Below are 19,645 nucleotides of genomic sequence, written 5' to 3'. Positions count from 1 at the left end.
CCAGTTTTTGCCATCAAGTTTTTCACCAGTCTCTCCCATCAAGAAGCTTACATAAGCCTCTTAGCCTCAACCATCAGAGAGGAGACAGAAGAAGCAAGAAAAACCATATTACAGAATATTAATCATGATGAAAAAGCAGAAAGTTATGTCTTAGGTGAAGGGACAAGATAAAATCCCAGAAAACAGCTAAATGAAGCGGAGATAGGCAACCTTCCAGAAAAAGAATTCAGAATAATGATAATGAAGATGATCCAGGATCTCAGAAGAGAGTGGAGACAAAGATGAGAAGATGCAAGAAATGTTTACCAGAGACCTAGAGGAACTAGAGAGCAGACAAATAGAGATGAGCAATACACTAGAAGGAGCCAGCAGCAGCATAACTGAGGCGGAAGCATGGATAAGAGACCTAGAGGAACTAGAGAGCAGACAAATAGAGATGAGCAATACGCTAGAAGGGATCAGCAGCAGCATAACTGAGGCGGAAGCATGGATACGAGACCTGGAGGACAGAGTTGTGGAAATCACTGCCACAGAACAGAATATAGACAAAATAAAGACAAGAAATGAAGACAGCCTAAGAGACCTCTGGGACAATGTTAAACACACCAACGTTCACATTACAGGGGTCCCGAAGGAGAAAAGAGAGAAAGGATCTGAGAAAATACTTAAAGAGATAATAGGTGAAAACTTGCTGAACATGGGAAAGGAAATAGCTAAGCCCAGGAAGCACAGAGTGTCCCAGGAAGGATAAACCCAAGGAGGAACACACCAAGACACATAGTAATCAAACTGACAAAAATTAAAGACAGATAAAATATTACAAGGGAACTCTCTTCAGGCTATCAGCTGATTTCTCAACAGAAGCTCTGCAAGCCAGAAGGGAATGGCATGATATATTTAAGGTGATGAAAGGGAAGAACCTACAACCAAGAATACTCGACTCAGCAAGACTGTCCTTCAGATTTAATGGAGAAATCAAAAGCTTTCCAAACAAGCAAAAGTTAAGAGAATTCAGCACCACCAAACCAGCTTTACAACAAATGCTAAAGGAACTTCTCTAGGCAGGAAACACAAGAGAAGGAAAATACCTATGGAAAATAAACCCCAAACAATTAAGGAAACGGTAATAGGATCATACATATCGATAATTACCTTAAATGTAAACGGATTAAATGCATCAACCAAAAGACTTGCTGGGCAGATGAAAACATGTGCATCTGTGCACTTCCATTTACTGCATCACTCTGCTTGACCCCCCCCAAATTGTATGTAATTATTTTATATTATCCAATTAATCATGTTCCCATTAAGACTTGCAATTGTAATTATCTTTTTTTTTTTTTCCGGCTATTGTTTGTGAAAACAGATAAACATCTTTTACTATTGTGATTATGTAACTATCACTCATTTAATACCATTGTATCATGATTGGCAACAGAAAAATAGTAGAGCTCTATATCACCAAAACTAGGATATAATAGAAAAACCTTTGAAAAAAAAAAGTTTTAAAATCCAGGTGCATACCAGAATTATCTTGAAATTTTTTGAAAAATTCAAATGCTCAGGTATTGCTTATTTTCTCCAGAGCTCCAGATATGTTTCTAATGAGTAGTCGTGTTTAAAAACAACTGGACTATATGATGACCTTTTATCTAGTTTGTTTCACTTTTTCTATTTCATATTCAGTACTCCCATTTCATTTAGTTTATGTTCTCCAGCTTTTCCATCTCTTTTTAAAATTTTCTTTCTCAAGCCTTTATCAGGTGTAGTAGAAAAGCTTTTGTATACATAAATATAAATATGTATTATATATTTTTAAAAACTTATGAATTTTTGCCTAACTAAAAAAAGCATGACATTTTGATTCCACTTGTTTGACTTAGTATGAATAGAATGAATGCTTGATTTCTAATTAAAAAATAGATAATGCATGAAGCAACAAAGGTTTACTGTATGGCACGGGACTATAGTCAATATCTTGTAATAACCTATGATGGAAAATAATTTCAAAAATAATATATGTATATTTGTATAACTGAGTCATCTTGCTGTGCACCTGAAACATTGTAAGTCAACTATACTTCAATGAAAAAATATATGTTAAAAAATATGTTTGAAATGTTTTTAAGATTCCTTTTATCTGTAAATTCCCTATCTCTTTTTTCGTCATGTTTCATACGTTCTGGAATTTGCTGTTTGCTTTTCTGTGGTATACCTTAATGAAGTTTTATGTCCTCTGTCTTTCCTGTTAATTTAGGTGCTTATCTGGCATGACAGTGTCATAGGTAGTATTGTGTATTCTGTTTTGTCATATCAAGAAGCAAATAATGTCTGGTTACCCCCTTTTTGTGTTGTTGAAATTGTTAGGGTGCTCAGGTTGTCAGCTTGATTCATTTATCATAAAGTTCCCCACCTAGTGTTTCTAGCCACCATTGGTGATTATTGCTTAGATTCTTTATTTTATTGGAGATTTCAAAATGATAATATTTTATATATCATTACCTTGTAATTTATTAGTTAGAATCCTTTTTCTCAGTTGTGGTAAAAACACAGTAACAAAATTTACATTTTAACCATTTTTAAGTGTATATTTCAGTAGTGTTAAGTATATTCATATTATTGTATAAAAGAATCTCCAGAACTATCTTGTAAATCTGAGACTTCATTCCCATTAAGCAACCCTTTTCTCTCTGTACCCCACCCCTGGTAACAGCCTTCTGCTTTCTGCTTCTACGAAGTTGACTACTTTAAATACCTCATATAAGTGGAATCATATAGTATTTGTTTTCATGACTAGCTTATCTCATTTAACATAATATCCGCAATGTTCATCGATGCAGTGGCATGTGACAGGATTACCTTTCTTTTCTTTCCAAATTTTTTCCTTATGCTAAATTACACATAACATGAAAGTTGCTATCATAACCATTTTAAAGCATACAATTCACTGGTATTATGTACATTCATGTCATCATGCAGCTATCATCACCATCCGTCTCCAGAACCCTTTCTTTGTCTTATGAGACCGAAACCTGTACCCATTAAACAGTAATTCCCTATTACTCCCTCTCCTAGCAACCTCCATTCTTTCTGTTTTCCATGATTTTGACTACTCTTAAGTACCTTTTAAAAGTGGGATCGTAGCGTATTTGTTGTTTTGTGCCTGGCTTGTTTCACTTAGTATAAGTTCTTTAATGCTCCTTCAGATTGTAGCATGTTAGAATTTCCTTTCTGTTTCAGGTTGAATAATACTCCATTGTATATGTATACCAGATTTTGTTTATCCATTTATCTGCCAGTGGATATTGGGGTTGCTTCCACCTCTTGACTCTTGTGAATAGAGCCATTTGAACTTGGATGTGCAGATGCCTCTGAGACCCTGATGTATACCCAGAAGTGAGATCGCTAGATCATATGGGAGTCTATTTTTAATTTTTTGAGGAGCCTCGGTACTGTTTGCCGTAGCATTTGCACCATTTTATAATCCTACCAGCAATGCAGAAGAGTTCCAGGTTCTCCAGATCCTCACTAATACTTGTTATTTTCTGGTTTTTGGTTGTTTTTTGAGGGCCATTGTAGTGGATGTGAGGCGATTAGCAGCACATTGTGGTTTTACTCTGCACTTTCTCTGATGATTAGTGACACTGAGCATGTTTTCATATGCTTGTTAGCCATCTTATATCATCTTTGGAGAAACGTCTATTCAAGTCTTTTGCCTTTTTAACAGATTAGTTCAGTTTTTATTGTAGAGTTGTAGAAGTTCCGTATATATTCTGGATATTAACTCTTTATCAGATATGTGATTGGCAGATATTTTCTTAGATTCTGTAGATTGTCTTTTCACTCTTTTGATTGTGTCCTTTATGCTTTTAAAGTTTTTACAAAGTTTGATTTAGCTCTGTTTGTTGATTTTTGTTTTTGTCTCTGCTTTTGGTGTCGTATCCAAAAAAATAAATGTCATGAAACTTTCTGTGTTTAACATTTTGAAGAACCGCCAAACTGCATTTCTCTAGCTTTCCCAGCAACTGCGCCATTTTACATTCCCACTAGCACTACGCAAGGTTCTAACTTCTCTACATCTTCACTGACGCTTGCTATTTTTAGCCTTCCAAGTGGGTGTGAAATGTTAATCTCATTGTGGTTTTGATTTGAATTTCCTAATGGCTAAAGAAGAAATGGAGTAGCCATCATGGTCAACAAAAGAGTCTGAAATGCAGTACTTGGATGCAATCTCAAAAACGACAGAATGATCTCTGTTTGTTTCCAAGGCAAACCATTCAATGTCACAGTAATCCAAGTCTATGCCCCAACCGGTAACGCTGAAGAAGCTGAATTTGAATGTTTCTATGAAGACCTGCAAGACCTTTTAGAACTAACACCCAAAAAAGATGTCCTTTTCATTGTAGGGGACTGGAATGCAAAAGTAGGAAGTCAAGAAACACCTAGAGTAAAACAGGCAAATTTGGCCATGGAATATGGAGTGAAGCAGGGCAAAGACTAATAGAGTTTTGCCAAGAAAATGCACTGGTCATAGCAAACACCCTCTTCCAACAACACAAAAGAAGACTCTACACATGGACATCACTAGATGGTCAACACCTAAATCAGATGGATTATATTCTTTGCAGCCAAAGATGGAGAAGCTCTATACAATCAACAAAAACAAGACCAGAAGCCGACTGTGGCTCAGATCATGAACTCCTTATGGCCAAATTCAGACTGAAATTGAAGAAAGTAGGGAAAACCACTAGACCATTCAGGTATCACCTAAATCAAATCCCTTATGATTATACAGTGGAAGTGAGAAATAGATTTAAGGTACTAGATCTGATAGATAGAGTGGCTGATGAACTATGGAATGAGGTTCGTGACATTGTACAGGAGACAGGGATCAAGATCATCCCCATGGAAAAGAAATGCGAAAAAGCAAAATGGCTGTCTGAGGAGGCCTTACAAATAGCTGTGAAAAGAAGAGAGGCCAAAAGCAAAGGAGAAAAGGAAAGATATAAGCATCTGAATGCAGAGTTCCAAAGAATAGCAAGAAGAGATAAGAAAGCCTTCCTCAGCAATCAATGCAAAGAAATAGAGGAAAACAACAGAATGGGAAAGACTAGAGATCTCTTTAAGAAAATTAGAGATACCAAGGGAACATTTCATGCAAGGATGGGCTCAATAAAGGACAGAAATGGTATGGACCTAACAGAAGCAGAAGATAACTAAGAAGAGGTAGCAAGAATACACAGAAGAACTGTACAAAAAAGATCTTCACGACCCAGATAATCACGATGGTGTGATCACTCACCTAGAGCCAGACATCCTGGAATGTGAAGTCAAGTGGGCCTTAGAAAGCATCACTACGAGCAAAGCTAGTGGAGGTGATGGAATTCCAGTTGAGCTGTTTCAAATCCTGAAAGATGATGGTGTGAAAGTGCTGCACTCAATATGCCAGCAAATTTGGAAAACTCAGCAGTGGCCACAGGACTGGAAAAGGTCAGTTTTCATTCCAATCCCAAAGAAAGGCAATGCTAAAAAATGCTCAGACTGCTGCACAATTGCACTCATCTGACATGCTACTAAAGTAATGCTCAAAATTCTCCAAGCCAGGCTTCAGCAATACATGAACCGTGAACTTCCAGATGTTCAAGCTGGTTTTAGAAAAGGCAGAGGAAGCAGAGCAAATTGCCAACACCCACTGGATCATGGAAAAAGCAAGAGAGTTCCAGAAAAACATCTATTTCTGCTTTATTGACTATGCCAAAGCCTTTGACTGTGTGGATCACAATAAACTGTGGAAAATTCTGAAAGTGATGGGAATACCAAACCACCTGACGTGCCTCTTGAGAAACCTATATGCAGGTCAGGAAGCAACAGTTAGAACTGGACATGGAACAACAGACTGGTTCCAAATAGGAAAAGGAGTACGTCAAGGCTGTATATTGTCACCCTGCTTATTTAACTTCTATGCAGAGTATATCATGAGAAACACTGGGCTGGAAGAAGCACAAGCTGGAATCAAGATTGCCAGGAGAAATATCAATAACCTCAGATATGCAGATGACACCACCCTTAATGGCAGAATGAAGAGGAACTAAATAGCCTCTTGATGAAAGTGAAAGAGGAGAGTTGGCTTAAAGCTCAACATTCAGAAAACGAAGATCATGGCATCTGGCATCTGGCATCATGGCATCATGGCATCTGGTCCCATCACTTCATGGGAAATAGATGGGAAACAGTGGAAACAGTGTCAGACTTTATTTTGGGGGGCTCCAAAATCACTGCAGATGGTGATTGTAGCCATGAAATTAAAAGACGCTTAGTCCTTGGAAGAAAAGTTACGACCAATCTAGATAGCATATTGAAAAGCAGAGACATTACTTTGCCAACAAAGGTCTGTCTAGTCAAGGCTATGGTTTTTCCAGTAGTCATGTATGGGTGCAAGAGTTGGACTGTGAAGAAAGCTGAGCACCGAAGAATTGATGCTTTTGAACTGTGGTGCTGGAGAAGGCTCTTGAGATTCCCTTGGACTGCAAGGAGATCCAACCAGTCCATTCTGAAGGAGATCAGCCCTGGGATTTCTTTGGAAGGAATGATGCTAAAGCTGAAACTCCAATACTTTGGCCACCTGATGCGAAGAGTTGACTCATTGGAAAAGACTCTGATGCTGGGAGGGATTGGGGGCAGGAGGAGAAGGGGACGACAGAGGATGAGATGGCTGGATGGCATCACTGACTTGAAGAATGTGAGTCTGAGTGAACTCCGGGAGTTGATGATGGACAGGGAGGCCTGGCGTGCTGTGATTCATGGGGTCACAAAGAGTCGGACACAACTGAGCAACTGAACTGAACTGAATGGCTAATGATGTGAAACCTTTTTTCATGTTCTTATTGGCCATTTGTGTATCTCCTTTGGAGAATTGTCCATTGAAATTCTTTGCCAGTTTTTAAAGTTTTTTTTTAAATTATATATTATTTTATTATATTAAAGTTGGTATTTTTGTTTTTCACTTGCAGGAATTAATATAGTCTGTACATAGTTCCCTTACCAGATACACGATTTGCAAAATTTTTCTCTCATTTTACGGGTTGTCTTTTCACTATCCGTATGATATCCTTTGAAGCCCAAAGATATTTATTTGGTGATGTCAAATTTATCAATTTTTTCTTTAACTCTTGTACTTTTAGTGTCATCTGGAAGACACCATTGTCTAATCCAAGGTCATGAAGAGTTACCTATTTTAAGAGTTTTGTTTTACCTCTTATCTTGAGGGCTTGATGCACTCTTTGAGTTCATTTTTGTAAATGATGTGAGGAAGGAGTTAAAAGTCAGTTTTTGCCTGTGGATATTCAATTGTCCCAGCACCTTTTGTTGAGAAGATATTCTTTCTCTGTTGAATTGCCTTGGTACCTGTGTTGAAAATCAGTTGATTACAACTGTGAGGTTTATTCCTGGACTGTCAGTTCAGTTCCAGTAATTCTGTTCCATTGATCCATACATTTATTCTTAGGCTGGTAGACAAGGTCTTGAGTGTTAGTTTTACGTTCTTTGTGATTTTTTTCTTTATAAATTATTTCATTGCTTATATATAGGAATTCGTTTAACTTTTGTTCATTGATTGCTTATCTAACTGCCTCTTATTATTCATTATGCCCATTTTCCATAGATTATTTTGGGCTTCATTGTATGTGTGAATTACGAGTTTTGTTTCTTTGCATTCTTTATTTTTTAAACTTTTATCTTATTTTCTTATCACACTACCTGGAACTTTGAGAGCCACGGTGAGTAAAAGCCCTCACAAGAGACATCTTCATCTTACTCTTGCTTTTAAAGGAAATTTCACAATTCAGTATAAAGTCTGCTGTGGGTTTTCATGGATAATTCTTTCTCAGTCTAAAAATAGTTTTTCTCTTCCTACTTGGCTTGGAGTTTTTATTCCTTGATAGAGGTTGAATGTTATCAAATACTTTTTCTGTATCTATTGAGATGATCATTTTTTCCTTTTAATTGTTTAGATAATGAATTTTGCTGGTCTCTTTTCTAACATTAGCTTGGTATTTCATTTCTACAATGAATTCAACTTGGCCTTAATATATAATCTTTTGTGGTATGTTAGCAGGATTCTGTTTTGCTTATATTTAGGCTTTTTGCATCTATGATCATGCGTGAGTTTGTCATTTTGCCTTTCTCTTACTGTCCTTGATTGGCTTGGGATGTAACAAGGTGTTATGCTGACTGTAAAATGGGTTGAGGAGTATATTCCCTATTCTCTAGAGTAGTTTGTGTGAGATTGAAAGTACCCATTTTTTGAATGTTTAACTTTTAGCTGCTACTTTACAGCAAGTACAGTATTTAACCTAAGGTATGGGATATGTTTCTGACTCTGAAGTAAGGCTGCAAAAGGGGGTATTTGCTTCATTGCACTTTCGCAGCTTGTTATTACTGTACTGTTAACTAATCTTAAGGCTACAGTGTGGCAGTAAGTTATTACTTTGACTCTGGCATGGAGTAATAAAGTTGTTATTTCACAAATGAGCCATTGTAGTGAGAGCTAATTTTGTGACTGCTTTTACCTTTTTGCCTTCGATATAGACAAAGGCAGTGTTTCCTGCATGTAGACTACTTAAATTTCTGTTTATCTTACAGAAGTGATAGACCTTACTCGCGATAGCAAGGATGATCTTCAGGCTGCCATTGCTTTGAGTCTGCTGGAGTCCCCCAAAGTTCAAGCTGATGGAAGAGATCTTAACAGGTTATTGACTTAATTTATAATCTTTGCTCCACACCTTAGTGTGTAGGTCAAAGACAGTTCTGCCAGGCTTCTTTAATTCCACCTAAATGAAACTTCTTTTATGAGAAAATTTAAATTCATGTTAGCTTACTTACTCTTTGGTTCACTTTTGAAGAAGCTAAATATGATAAGAGTCTTATTGCAGCCTGCTGTCTTTGAGTTGAGTAGAAACTGCAAGGTTTTGTAGTTTTCATTTGATAGGATGGAAACCAAATTAGAGCAAATATCTGAAGAAAATACATATTCTCTTTTTTTTAAGGTGTCTATGAGTTCATATTCTGTTTATAAACCTTGAGCCTTTGTAAACTTTGAGAGTTACGTGAAAATGAAAGTTATCATTAACTCCCCTGTCTCAGAAGTGACTAGAGGGATATATTTTTTGAATTAGTACTGATTTAGTGATTGGTATTGTTCACAAATACCCAGTTCCAAGGGTGGCATGTTAGTTTGTAGGCACGTTGATCTACTCCTATTGCTGAGTTGCTTAGGACCATGATATGTGTGTTAAACAATTTGGAGGCGCTTAGCTTTTGCCGAGTGTCTCTCTTGGCTCTTTCAATGGCAAGTCTGAAATAAGGCACTTTCATTGAACTGTAAAACTTTTAATAGTCTTGAGTCTCAACTCAGTTCCATCAGGGGCCTTACTGGTAATAATCTCTGCTAGGAAGGATTTTAACAACTTCATGTTTAAACCTTACTTTTCATTTATGTTAAAACTAAAGTTATGATATGCCTAGTGATAACCCAGTTAGTAGTGTACCTGACATTTTGAATTTCCTATGAAAGGTTATCTACAGCCTCCTTATAGTATAACAGTTTAACTCTTTTCTTTTTTGATGTGTGGTATGTTGGCACAATATAGGATGCACGAGGTAACCTGTGCAGAAACTAAACGCTCAAAGAGAAAACGCTGTGAAGTCTGGGGAGAAAATCCCAATCCCAATGACTGGAGACGAGTTGATGGTTGGCCAGTTGGGCTGAAAAATGTTGGCAATACATGTTGGTTTAGTGCTGTGATTCAGGTATGAAATTTTTAAGAGACAACTGTGTCTTCTGGAGACAGTTTTGTAATGTGTTAAGCTGAAATATGAGAAACACAGCTTTGAAAAAAATGGAGACAGATGAATAAACGGGAGCGTTTTCCCCACGGTATGATTGTATTTCGGTTACTTTTTTATGTTTCGGACCTAGACCCTCTGGTGTCTAAAGCAGGCAGTACTGAAAACAAAGTCTTCTGTGCTTTTAAATAGGCTGAGTGTGTGGTGTATTCCAGCAGAGCACGAGTTAATTAACAAGGAGAAACCAGTCTTTGAGAGGCTATTGTAAGGGACCAAGCAGGAAGGAAGTGGTCACGGCCTGGAATGGAAAAGTGGCATAAACTGTGGTAGGTGGGAGTAAAAACATTCTCAAGGTGTTCAGGAGATCAGATGTATAGGGCATGGCAGGCAGCCTAGTAGGGATATGTGTAGGAAGGGCTGAGGAAGACCACATTTCTGACTTGAGCTACCAGGTGGGCAGCAGTGCCATTTGACACCAGAGGAGGAATAATTTGCATGTGTGTTAAACGTGGGGTTTGGTTAGTTTTAAAACATGCTTAGTTGTAGGGTCCACATGGAACTACTGGGTAGGCAGTTATCTTTGTGAATCTGTTGTTCAGTAAAAAGATCTGGGCTGCAGATAAAATTCTGGGAATCAGTAGCCTGTAGTTGGTGATCAAGCCCCATGGATGGATGGATGAATTGCCCTGGGGAGCGTGTTGCCTCTTAAGCCTAACGTGGCTGCAGTGCAGCACTTGACCCCATCCTGCAAGCTTCTCCTTCACAGTACTTAACAGCAACCCAACTGCTCAGCCAGAAACTGAACCCTCTGCTTCCACGCTTAAAACCCATGGATTCCTTCAACTTACTCTTTGCCTGGCACTGTTTTCGCACTGGGGAAACAGCAGTAGATAAAACAAGGCCCACACTCCCATGGAGTTTGAAAAGAGTGGGACATACAGGATACAAATTACAGATCAGGTGGTGCTGAGGACTATAAAGACGAATGAGAGTGAGAGGGACTAGAGAGGGAAGGGGTGCTGTTCATTCACGGGGGTTGGGTAAGGCCTTTCTGCCACAGTGAGCATCTGAGCAGAGGCTGGACTTGGGCGAGGCATTGGATGGGCCATGTAGTTACATGAAGAACGTTTCTTATGATCACATAAAGAACGCTACAGATGGAGTGGACGGCATACAAAGACTCGGGGTCAGGAGCTTAGTACGTTGAGAAATAGAGAGAAAGCTGGGTCTGAGCGCCAAGGGGGAGGAGCAGGCAGCAGTGATGACAGCGGTGGTGGGGGGACGGGGAGCCCGGGGGTCATGCCAAGGACTCAGGAGTTAGGGGAGGTGGTAAGTGTCGGAAGGTTTGGGGCAGACAAGTGCTGTGATTCTGCTTCCGCTTTAAGCGGCTCACTGGCTTCTGTTCACTGGGAATTAGGGATGTCAGTCAGTTCTTTCCTTTTGAGAGAGAGGGAGAGATTGACTGAGACTGAGACCCTGCCCTGAGTTGACGTCCCTCCTGTGAGAGCTAATGATGAGGAGACAGCCGAGAAGAGTTTCAGAGGAAGCACGGCTGGCTGGGCCAGGGAGCGTGTGGGGAGGGCTTGGCCTCCAGGAGCAGGAGGGCAGGAGAGTAACGGCAGAGGACAAGGAAGAAGTGACGACTGCTAACTCAACTTGAAATGGTTCCTAAATAGTCATTTTTTCCTCTGAAATAAGCACCACTTTCTGAGACAGCGTGGAAAAGTTGACTGAATCTCTTTAAGAGGGTGAAAGTTTAAAATAGTTGTCAACAGCGGGAAATCAGTTGGCACCAGAGCACAGTAGTAGAATTTCTAAAAATATGAAGCCCTGCTTGAGCTTATAGACTTAAATGTATAGTGATATCAGTGTGCCCTGCTTTATCGAGACTTTTTCTCTTGGCAGTGCTCCATACTGCTTAAGTAGAAAATTAAGTTCATCTAAGTTGGAGGATTTGCTGGGTTACATTAAAGAACGAAAGGGCAGTTTGAGAATTTAATTAAGGGTGGTTAGAGATCATGGGATCAAAGCTGGGGAGAGGGCAGAATGATGACAGGAAGGAGGTAATGACTGGGGAGACAGGGAAGATACTCATTTGCTTGGGTTCCTGATGATGTCAAGACACAGGTGTCCTGTGAGCCAGAGGACAGGTTATGGTTCTGGAGGGGGTTGTTCTGAATTTGTGGTCTGACCTCTGGCAGTTGTTTCAGCTACTGACGTATCCTGGGTGTGGATGAGGGTGTAGAGATGGAGCCGAGGAGTAGGTCACAAGAGGTAAGATGCTCGGAGCTGGAGGTCCCCAGGCTGAACAAAAGCCCCTGTGTTCCCTCCATGAATATAAGCCAGACAGCTGCTGGGTGCCTAGTGCTGTTCTGAGCCCTTGAGGTACAGAAGTGAACCAAACCCAGACTGAGCCTTGCGCTTAGGAAGGTAGGTTCTTGTGAGGCAAGATGGACAAGGAACAGTAAGTAGAAAGCAATACAAACTTAACTAGTTAACTAGATAGCTAAGTTTCTATACTATGTTAAACTATGTTCGGTGTGGTGGAAGAGAGGAGGGTGAGGGAGACTGGAGCTGCCTCGGGAGGGCGGGAGGAGTTTCCCACGTCGACTGCTAGGTCAGGCCAGGACTCTTGAGGGGCTGAGACTGGAACACATGCCTGGTCAGCAGGCAAGGGAGAGAGCCCATAGCTGCTGGGGGCTGGGGCAGGGGTTGGGGGTGTTCCAGGCGACGGGACGTGCCTCGCAGGGCCCCAGCATGGGCATGAGCTTGGTGTGCTCAGAGTCCCGAGTGGCTGGAATGCTCAGAGTGGAGGGGAGGGTCATCGGAGGTGTTGCTGGAGAGGTAACTTGACTTTTGTTCTGAGTGACATGGGGAGTCATCATGCGGGTCCTGAGCAGAGGATTGATGGACTCTGGCTTGAGTTTTCAAAGGCTCCCTCTGGCCCCTGAGGAGAGCAGAATGGAGGGGTGAGGATGTAAGTGTTGAGACGTGTGAAGGGGGCTGCCGCAGTCATCACTGCGAGCTGTGCTGGCCGGGGCCAGGCTGGTGGCCGTGTGCTCAGGACTCTGAGCACACCAAGCTCACGCCCATGCTGGGGCCCTGCGAGGCATGTCCCATGGGAGTGGAGGAGAGTTTGGAACCTTGATTTATTCCCAAGGCAGAGCTGAGAGGGTGTCCCATGGGTTGGATGTTGACCGAAGTCACCTAGGAAGGATGGTGGACTTGGGGTAGTCAGAAGACCTCTCACCACGTGACAGTCCTCAGTGACATGGAGCTCTGTTTCGGTCACACATATTAGAAAGATAGTGAGAAGGACCTGTGTGGAGAGTGAGCTGGTAGAGAGGAGGTTCTAGAGGCAGGGAGACGGTGTGTGCAGGGCAGGGAGTTGGATTAGGTGCTGGGGACGGAGGGAGAGGAGGTGGTTCTGAATAAAATAGTGCCCCAGAGTCAGAGTGCAATGGCCTTCTTGCTGGATGTCAATGTTAGTAAAAGGAAAGGAGTCAAAAGATTATTCTGAAGTTCTAAACTCTGATGGCTGGAGGAGGAGGATGTCATTAGTGCTAGAGAGACTTCAGAAGAAGCAGATGGTGGACAGCCAGTCAGTATTGGATCGGGAAATGTGAGTAACGTTAACTCACACTGTTGTCATTTTTAAGAATCACAGCATCTTTGGGGAACGCCAGACTTTGGTGAAGCTGCAGAGGTGCAGTGAAGGGACTTGGGAATGTAAAACCATTTTTCTCATGGTGGAAGAGAAGTCCTGGAACTTTGCTGTTAGCAGAACAGGGATGAAACTGAGAGGAGTGGAGAAGGGCTAGGTAGACAGGGGAGGTGGGAAGAGAAGAGAGCAGGTGGCAGGTAGAGCTGAGCATCCTAGGCCTGGCTCCAGACAGAACTTTGCTTCCCTAGCCTCACCTGACTAAAGTTGCCAGGCCAGGTGTCCATTCCTCCTGTTGGCTGAATCCCAGTAGAGCTTGTGAGGTTCCCAGTCTAGGTGTACTATTGGCTGAATCCTGTCGAGCTTGTGATGGAGTCTGGGAGGTCGGAGGCCCATTGTCCACCCAGGCTGCTGCTTCAAGAGTTCTGATCTATGGGCTGGAAGGCTTTTTCACTGGAGGAGTATGTTGGGATGAGGAGTTAGGGTCATACAAGAGATTTTTTAAAACATCAACTTTGAAAAGAGAGTTAGTCATAGTTGGAAAAATGTGTAATTTACAAGCAATAAAAAGGAATTCCTCTCCCTAAGTCTGCCAGTCCGAGATATCTACTGTTATAATTCTTAAAATACAGTACTTACGACAAAGAGTAGAGAGTAATGAACACAGCTGTACTCGCCACCCAGTTTTAGAAGGAAATGTTTCAAATCCCTGTACTGTTGAGTCCCTGTTGTGCCCATTCCCCCGTGTGTGCCTGCCTTCCTAGATACACCCACAGGTGTATGTAACCCTAAACAGTGTACCATGTTGTTTTATATAATTAAACCTCATATACACAGCATAGTACTCTTATTCTTCTACACAGACTGTTTCTGAGATGCATCCGAGTTGATATATGTAACTCTGGACCATTCATTTGTACTGTGTAGAAGTCTGTCTTATGAAAACATTGTTTCTACAGCATTAATGACTGTATAATAATTTGCTGTACAGGTGCACTATAGTTTATTTAATCTTTTCCTATTAGCCATTAGGTTGCTTCTAGTTTTTCTCTAAAAAGGATTCACATTCTTCCTGCTAAATTTTTATACATAGCCATTATTTCCTTAGAATAGAAATACCAAGTTAATGGTTATACACATATTTTTAAGATTAAAAAATATTTTTTTTTTTTTGCTGCAGTTATTTTGAAAGAAAGGCTATTAATCCATTTCCTTCTTTATTTCAGTCTCTGTTTCAATTGCCTGAATTCCGAAGACTTGTCCTCAGCTATAGTCTACCACAGAACGTACTTGAAAATTGTCCAAGTCACACGGTAAATTGTTGTTGAGGAGTCTTCACTGTTCAGCCCCTTTCATCCCAAAGGCCTTTAGATTTTGGTTAAAGCTGGTGACTGTGATGTCCTCTGGCTTCGGCAACATTTGTTTCCATTTCCTGATGATCCCTTTTATTTCTTTGTGACAAGAAATAAGGATTTACAAAAATGTGAAGTTAAGCAGGAATAAAATGAGAAAAATAGTTCTAAGAAAGCAACGGGTCACTGTGGTGGCCTCAGCTTCTCTGCCACTGGGCCTCCTTCAGGCTCCTTCAGCCACTTGCGCTGAGCGATGCAGAGTGGATGACGTGACCCGGGAGGCCTGGAGCGTCATAGAAGAGCCTTCAGCTCATTCTTGCCCAAGGGGGTAGCCTCCTGCCCAGATCAACCCTGCCCCGCCAAGATTTCTCCTCAGTGGTGCTGTTCCAGCAGGAGGGCGGGCAGCGGCTTTAGGGAGGGAACACTTCTGCTTTCTGACAGTGTGCGGCCTCTGGCTTCTGTCAGTACACAGGTCTTGAGTTTAGGGCAGTCCCCACCACAGCCCTTATCAGAATGCCTGTAACAACTTGAGACCCGACTCTGATCTAGATCTTCATAAATGTAAATTAGGGAGTGATTGTTAACAACTTTTCTCTTTACACGTCCTAATTTTCCAAATACGAGGTTATAAGAGTACATGTGGCCATCTTTCCTGCAGGAAAAGAGAAATATCGTGTTTATGCAGGAGCTTCAATATTTGTTTGCCCTGATGATGGGGTCAAATCGCAAGTTTGTTGACCCTTCAGCAGCCCTGGACCTCTTAAAGGGAGCGTTCCGATCACCTGAGGAGCAGCAGGTACAGGAAGCCTCTAGTCCTGGAGCTGGCAGTGGTGCCTTGTGACCATCACTGTGATGCTGCTTTGTCTCAGCTGTAGAATAAGCTGTGACCCTGACAGTGCAGGACTTTAGTGCCTGCGTTTGCCCTTTATAACGTTTAAGGAACAGGTGGTAAAAAGAAGGTACGTGCGTGTGTGTGTTGTGTAGAGGAGGCTGGCAGTGCTAAAGGAAAAGAAGTAGTAGAAAGAAGAGAGTGTTCCAGGGACAGTTGAATTAGAAAGGAGGAGTGTGGAAGATACCTCAGTGAATCATGGCAAAGGGTCACCAGGGAAAAGAAAGTCCGTCCTTTTTCTGCACCTTTGTCTTGGAATGGCCCAGATCGAAATCCTAATTTTAAAACTGTCTAAACCCGAGTTCAGTAGCTTTTCTGAGCAATCTTTCTTTTCTAGTCACAAGTCTATTCTTTTCCCTATCTCCTATTAAAATCAAAACTAGCACTGTTCATACAATTACTTTTTTTCCCCCCTCTGTTTGTCTAAAGGTCTGACAGTTCTACAGAATTCTCAAAACATTTCAAAATGTTTCCTTTCTCCCTACAGATCTCCTATTCTAGAGGACTACAGTCTGTTCTTTGAACCTTTCTAAAAGGCCTAGCTGGAAGTGTTTGATAGTTTGTTACAAATAGATGTGGCTGGAAGGGGCAGCGTTCCATTTCCTCCTAGTCAGAGATCCCCTAGCGCACCTTGTGTGCTGTCTGCAGCCTTGGGCTCCAGTGTTCCTTGTATCTTCATGATATTTGGACCTGAACAAGAAATCTTGCACAGTAATAGAGCCTTACTCATTGGTGGGGTGAGGGCAGAGTTTCATTTGCCCACATACAGTGTCGAGTCTAACTCTTCTGCACTTTGTGCCTCTCTTACAGCAAGATGTGAGTGAGTTCACACACAAGCTCCTGGATTGGCTGGAGGACGCCTTCCAGCTAGCTGTTAATGTTAAGTGAGTGTGGCGGATTTGTGCATTCTCCTCATAGCGGTTCACTGAGAATGATGATACAGGAGATTATTCTTCTCAAGTAGAAATGACTGATTTTTACCAAACCCCATGGGGTAACCACTCACATTTGTCATTGTTTATCCCCCTTGCCTTTGGTTTTCCCCCTCTATAGATAATCACATTAACCTGTAACTTTTTACTAAAAGGGCCATAGCTATTAACTTTTAAAAGTCAACACCTGTGCTGTAAAATGTATTGAAAGGTCAAATCAATCCTTGATGTGAGAATGGAGGTGTAATATGAATACATTGAATTTAATTGTTTGAATCACTGACAGAAGTAAAATTCAAGGCAAAGAATATAAATACCTCTTACCAAATATAGATGCAGAGGTATTTATTTCCTAAGCTTTTTTTTTTTAAACTCTAGATGGAAGAAGTATGTATCATAAAACAGCTTTCCAATACATTTAAGAAGGGATTATAGAAATAAACTTTTCTTTCCATTTCCTTGTGCCACCAGGAAAACTTTTTCATTTGAAAACTGCACAAGAGGGCTCATTCTTGCTTTTATACAACTTCTATACCTTATATACTTCTGCCACTGGATATGGATGTTACCTATTGAATGTACACACATACATGTATTTGCATGTATGACTTCCTTATCAGACTTTCAGCTCCTTAAGACCAGCAATCGTGCCTGTTGCCTTTGTGTCTCCAGAATTTAGTACAGTGCTGGGCATATACTTGATCAGTGAATTTTTGAACTAAACTTGTTCAGTGAGTAACTAATCCTTTACTTTAGATCATACCTGGCTCTTAATGAAAATGTTTTACTTTTGCTTTTGAATGATTGTTTGCTTTAGTATATTGCTTACCTCATCCAAATGATACAGAATTGTTTCCTTGTTTTAAAAGTAGCAATCCCAGGAACAAATCTGAAAATCCAATGGTGCAGCTGTTCTATGGTACTTTCCTCACTGAAGGGATTCGTGAAGGTAAATCCTCTGCTCTAAATGTTAATTCTCGACTTGTGACCACATGTGTATTTACTGTGAAGAGGCTTGAGAGTCAGACAAGTGTAGGTCTGAATACTAGTTCTGCCTCTTTGATGTGTGTGACCATGGACAAGCTCCATGATCCTGGATCATGAATCCTCAGTCTCTTCATCTGCAAAATGGGCACAGTGTTTGTTGCAGAGATGTTATATTGAATTGTATAATATTGCCCAGCCCAAACCTGGTATTAATATCAGATGTACACTGATATTTATCAGTTTTCTCTGTTTTTTTCAGATATAATATCTAAACTCTAAGTTCTGTTGAGTCAGACTGCCAAAAAATGTGTATCACTTCTAGTGGCTTACCTAGCTGTGCATTGGACACGTGGCCAGCCATTCCCCATCTAACCCTTGTCGTCTTTTACTGTTCTGATAGGCTCCTTAAAACAATCTAATCCACTATCACTTCCCCAAAACATCATTTCTTACTGTCAAATACAACTAGCCAAGCGTTCAAATACCCTATTTGTTTTATAATTGTTTGTGTATATAAATAAATAATTTTACGTATGTAAAGATACATGCACTTCCCTATGTGTATACTTTTTTACCATTTGTGTTAATCAGGATCAAATGTGGTTCATTTGTGACTGGTTGATATATGTCTTTTCAGTTTTTTCCAGAATCTGCAGACTATCCCATCCTCCCATTCTTTCTTCCTTGAAATACATTTTTTTTTAAAAGAAATGAGGTTATTCTCGTATATTCGCTACAGTCTAAAGTTTTGCTGCTCACTTATCTGTGATATAGTTTAACATATTCCTCTCTGCTCATCATTTCATAAATTGATAGTTGGATCTAGAATTTGGCCAGATTCAGGTAAGGCTTTTTAATTAGTCGAGACTAATCTGTAGATGGCGGGACAGCCTTTGATTAGGAGGCATGTTACCTCTGGTTGTCTTTCTTTTTTGTGAGGTTAGCAGTTGTCAGTGATCTGTGAATGGATCCACTGGTTCATCAAGACCATGTATACTTCTAACCTGTTTTCAGCAAATTGCTGAATTAAGATGATACTGTTTCTGTGGTGCCAGGAAAAAAGCTTTAGAAAGCAGTAGTGATGCCTTTAAAAAAGCAATCTGTCTCTTTGCCTAGGAAAGCCCTTTTGTAACAATGAGACCTTCGGCCAGTATCCCCTTCAGGTAAACGGTTATCGTAACTTAGACGAATGTTTAGAAGGGGCCATGGTGGAGGGTGACATTGAGCTGCTTCCTTCCGATCATTCAGTGAAGTACGGACAAGAGGTGAGTTGGATATTTTTGCTTTTGCCAGTGACAAAGCCAGTTAAATAGGACTGAGCTTTTGGGCAGACTGTTTTCACGTCATGTATTAAATAACTTCTTACACTTAGCAGGATTTGTACTAGCCTGAAGTGTCTTTATGAGTTGATAAGAGTAGTGAGTCAGTATTTGATAATTAAATTCTTGTAATATGAGTTAATCATATAAAGGTTATATGCTGCCTCTGATGTTTTAAGTATGATCAAGTTTCTCTCTTTCTGTTGAAGCCTACCTGTACCTGAGTAGGGAGAACCCACTGCCTCCATATTTTCGGAGGGTAAAAGTACAGTGATTAATTCCTATGGTATGCCATTTAGAATATCTTCCCTATTATAGTATTTACTGTTCTCAGTTGTAAATTCTGTCTTTGCTTTAAATTTTTTTAAATTTGATTGATTTATTTGTTTTTGTGGGTTGTAAAGAAAGGGGGAAGGTGAAGGACGAGTAAGGGTAATTAATATCTCACCATTCCCATTGGGTTAAGAATTAGTGAGTTATATTGTAGCATAATTGCCAGCACCACACAGCTTGAATTACTCTCCTTTCATTATACATTTTGAAACAGAATTGTGCTTTTTATGAGTCCAGTCCAGTAATTACTTAAAAGAGGAAGAAAATCTTTCTTGAATTTAACGGGGAGCCTGACATGAGCCTTGTCAAAGTACATTAGCTGTAGAGCA

General features: G+C 40.5%; 1 protein-coding gene across 25 annotated transcripts in view; it reads left to right on the top strand.

The window, feature by feature from the left end:
- The window catches only part of USP28 (ubiquitin specific peptidase 28), a 70,039-nt gene that overhangs the window by 25,455 nt on the left and 24,939 nt on the right, over positions 1–19,645 (top strand). For 11 of the 25 annotated variants that reach the window (XM_060399299.1, XM_060399295.1, XM_027979218.3 and 8 more), the window contains 7 exons: positions 8,641–8,746; positions 9,648–9,807; positions 14,731–14,817; positions 15,515–15,652; positions 16,556–16,629; positions 17,547–17,626; positions 18,781–18,929. In XM_060399299.1, the coding sequence (XP_060255282.1) occupies positions 8,641–8,746; positions 9,648–9,807; positions 14,731–14,817; positions 15,515–15,652; positions 16,556–16,629; positions 17,547–17,626; positions 18,781–18,929 (794 nt within the window). Of the gene's footprint in view, positions 1–8,640; positions 8,747–9,647; positions 9,808–14,730; positions 14,818–15,514; positions 15,653–16,555; positions 16,630–17,546; positions 17,627–18,780; positions 19,270–19,645 lie in introns of those variants that run through there. The other 14 variants (XM_060399300.1, XM_060399296.1, XM_027979219.3 and 11 more) reach the window with 3 other exon arrangements.

This window comes from Ovis aries, chromosome 15 (genome assembly GCF_016772045.2).
Source record: "Ovis aries strain OAR_USU_Benz2616 breed Rambouillet chromosome 15, ARS-UI_Ramb_v3.0, whole genome shotgun sequence".
NCBI classification, from domain to species: Eukaryota; Metazoa; Chordata; class Mammalia; order Artiodactyla; family Bovidae; genus Ovis; species Ovis aries.
This window is presented reverse-complemented; position numbering and strand designations above follow the sequence as displayed.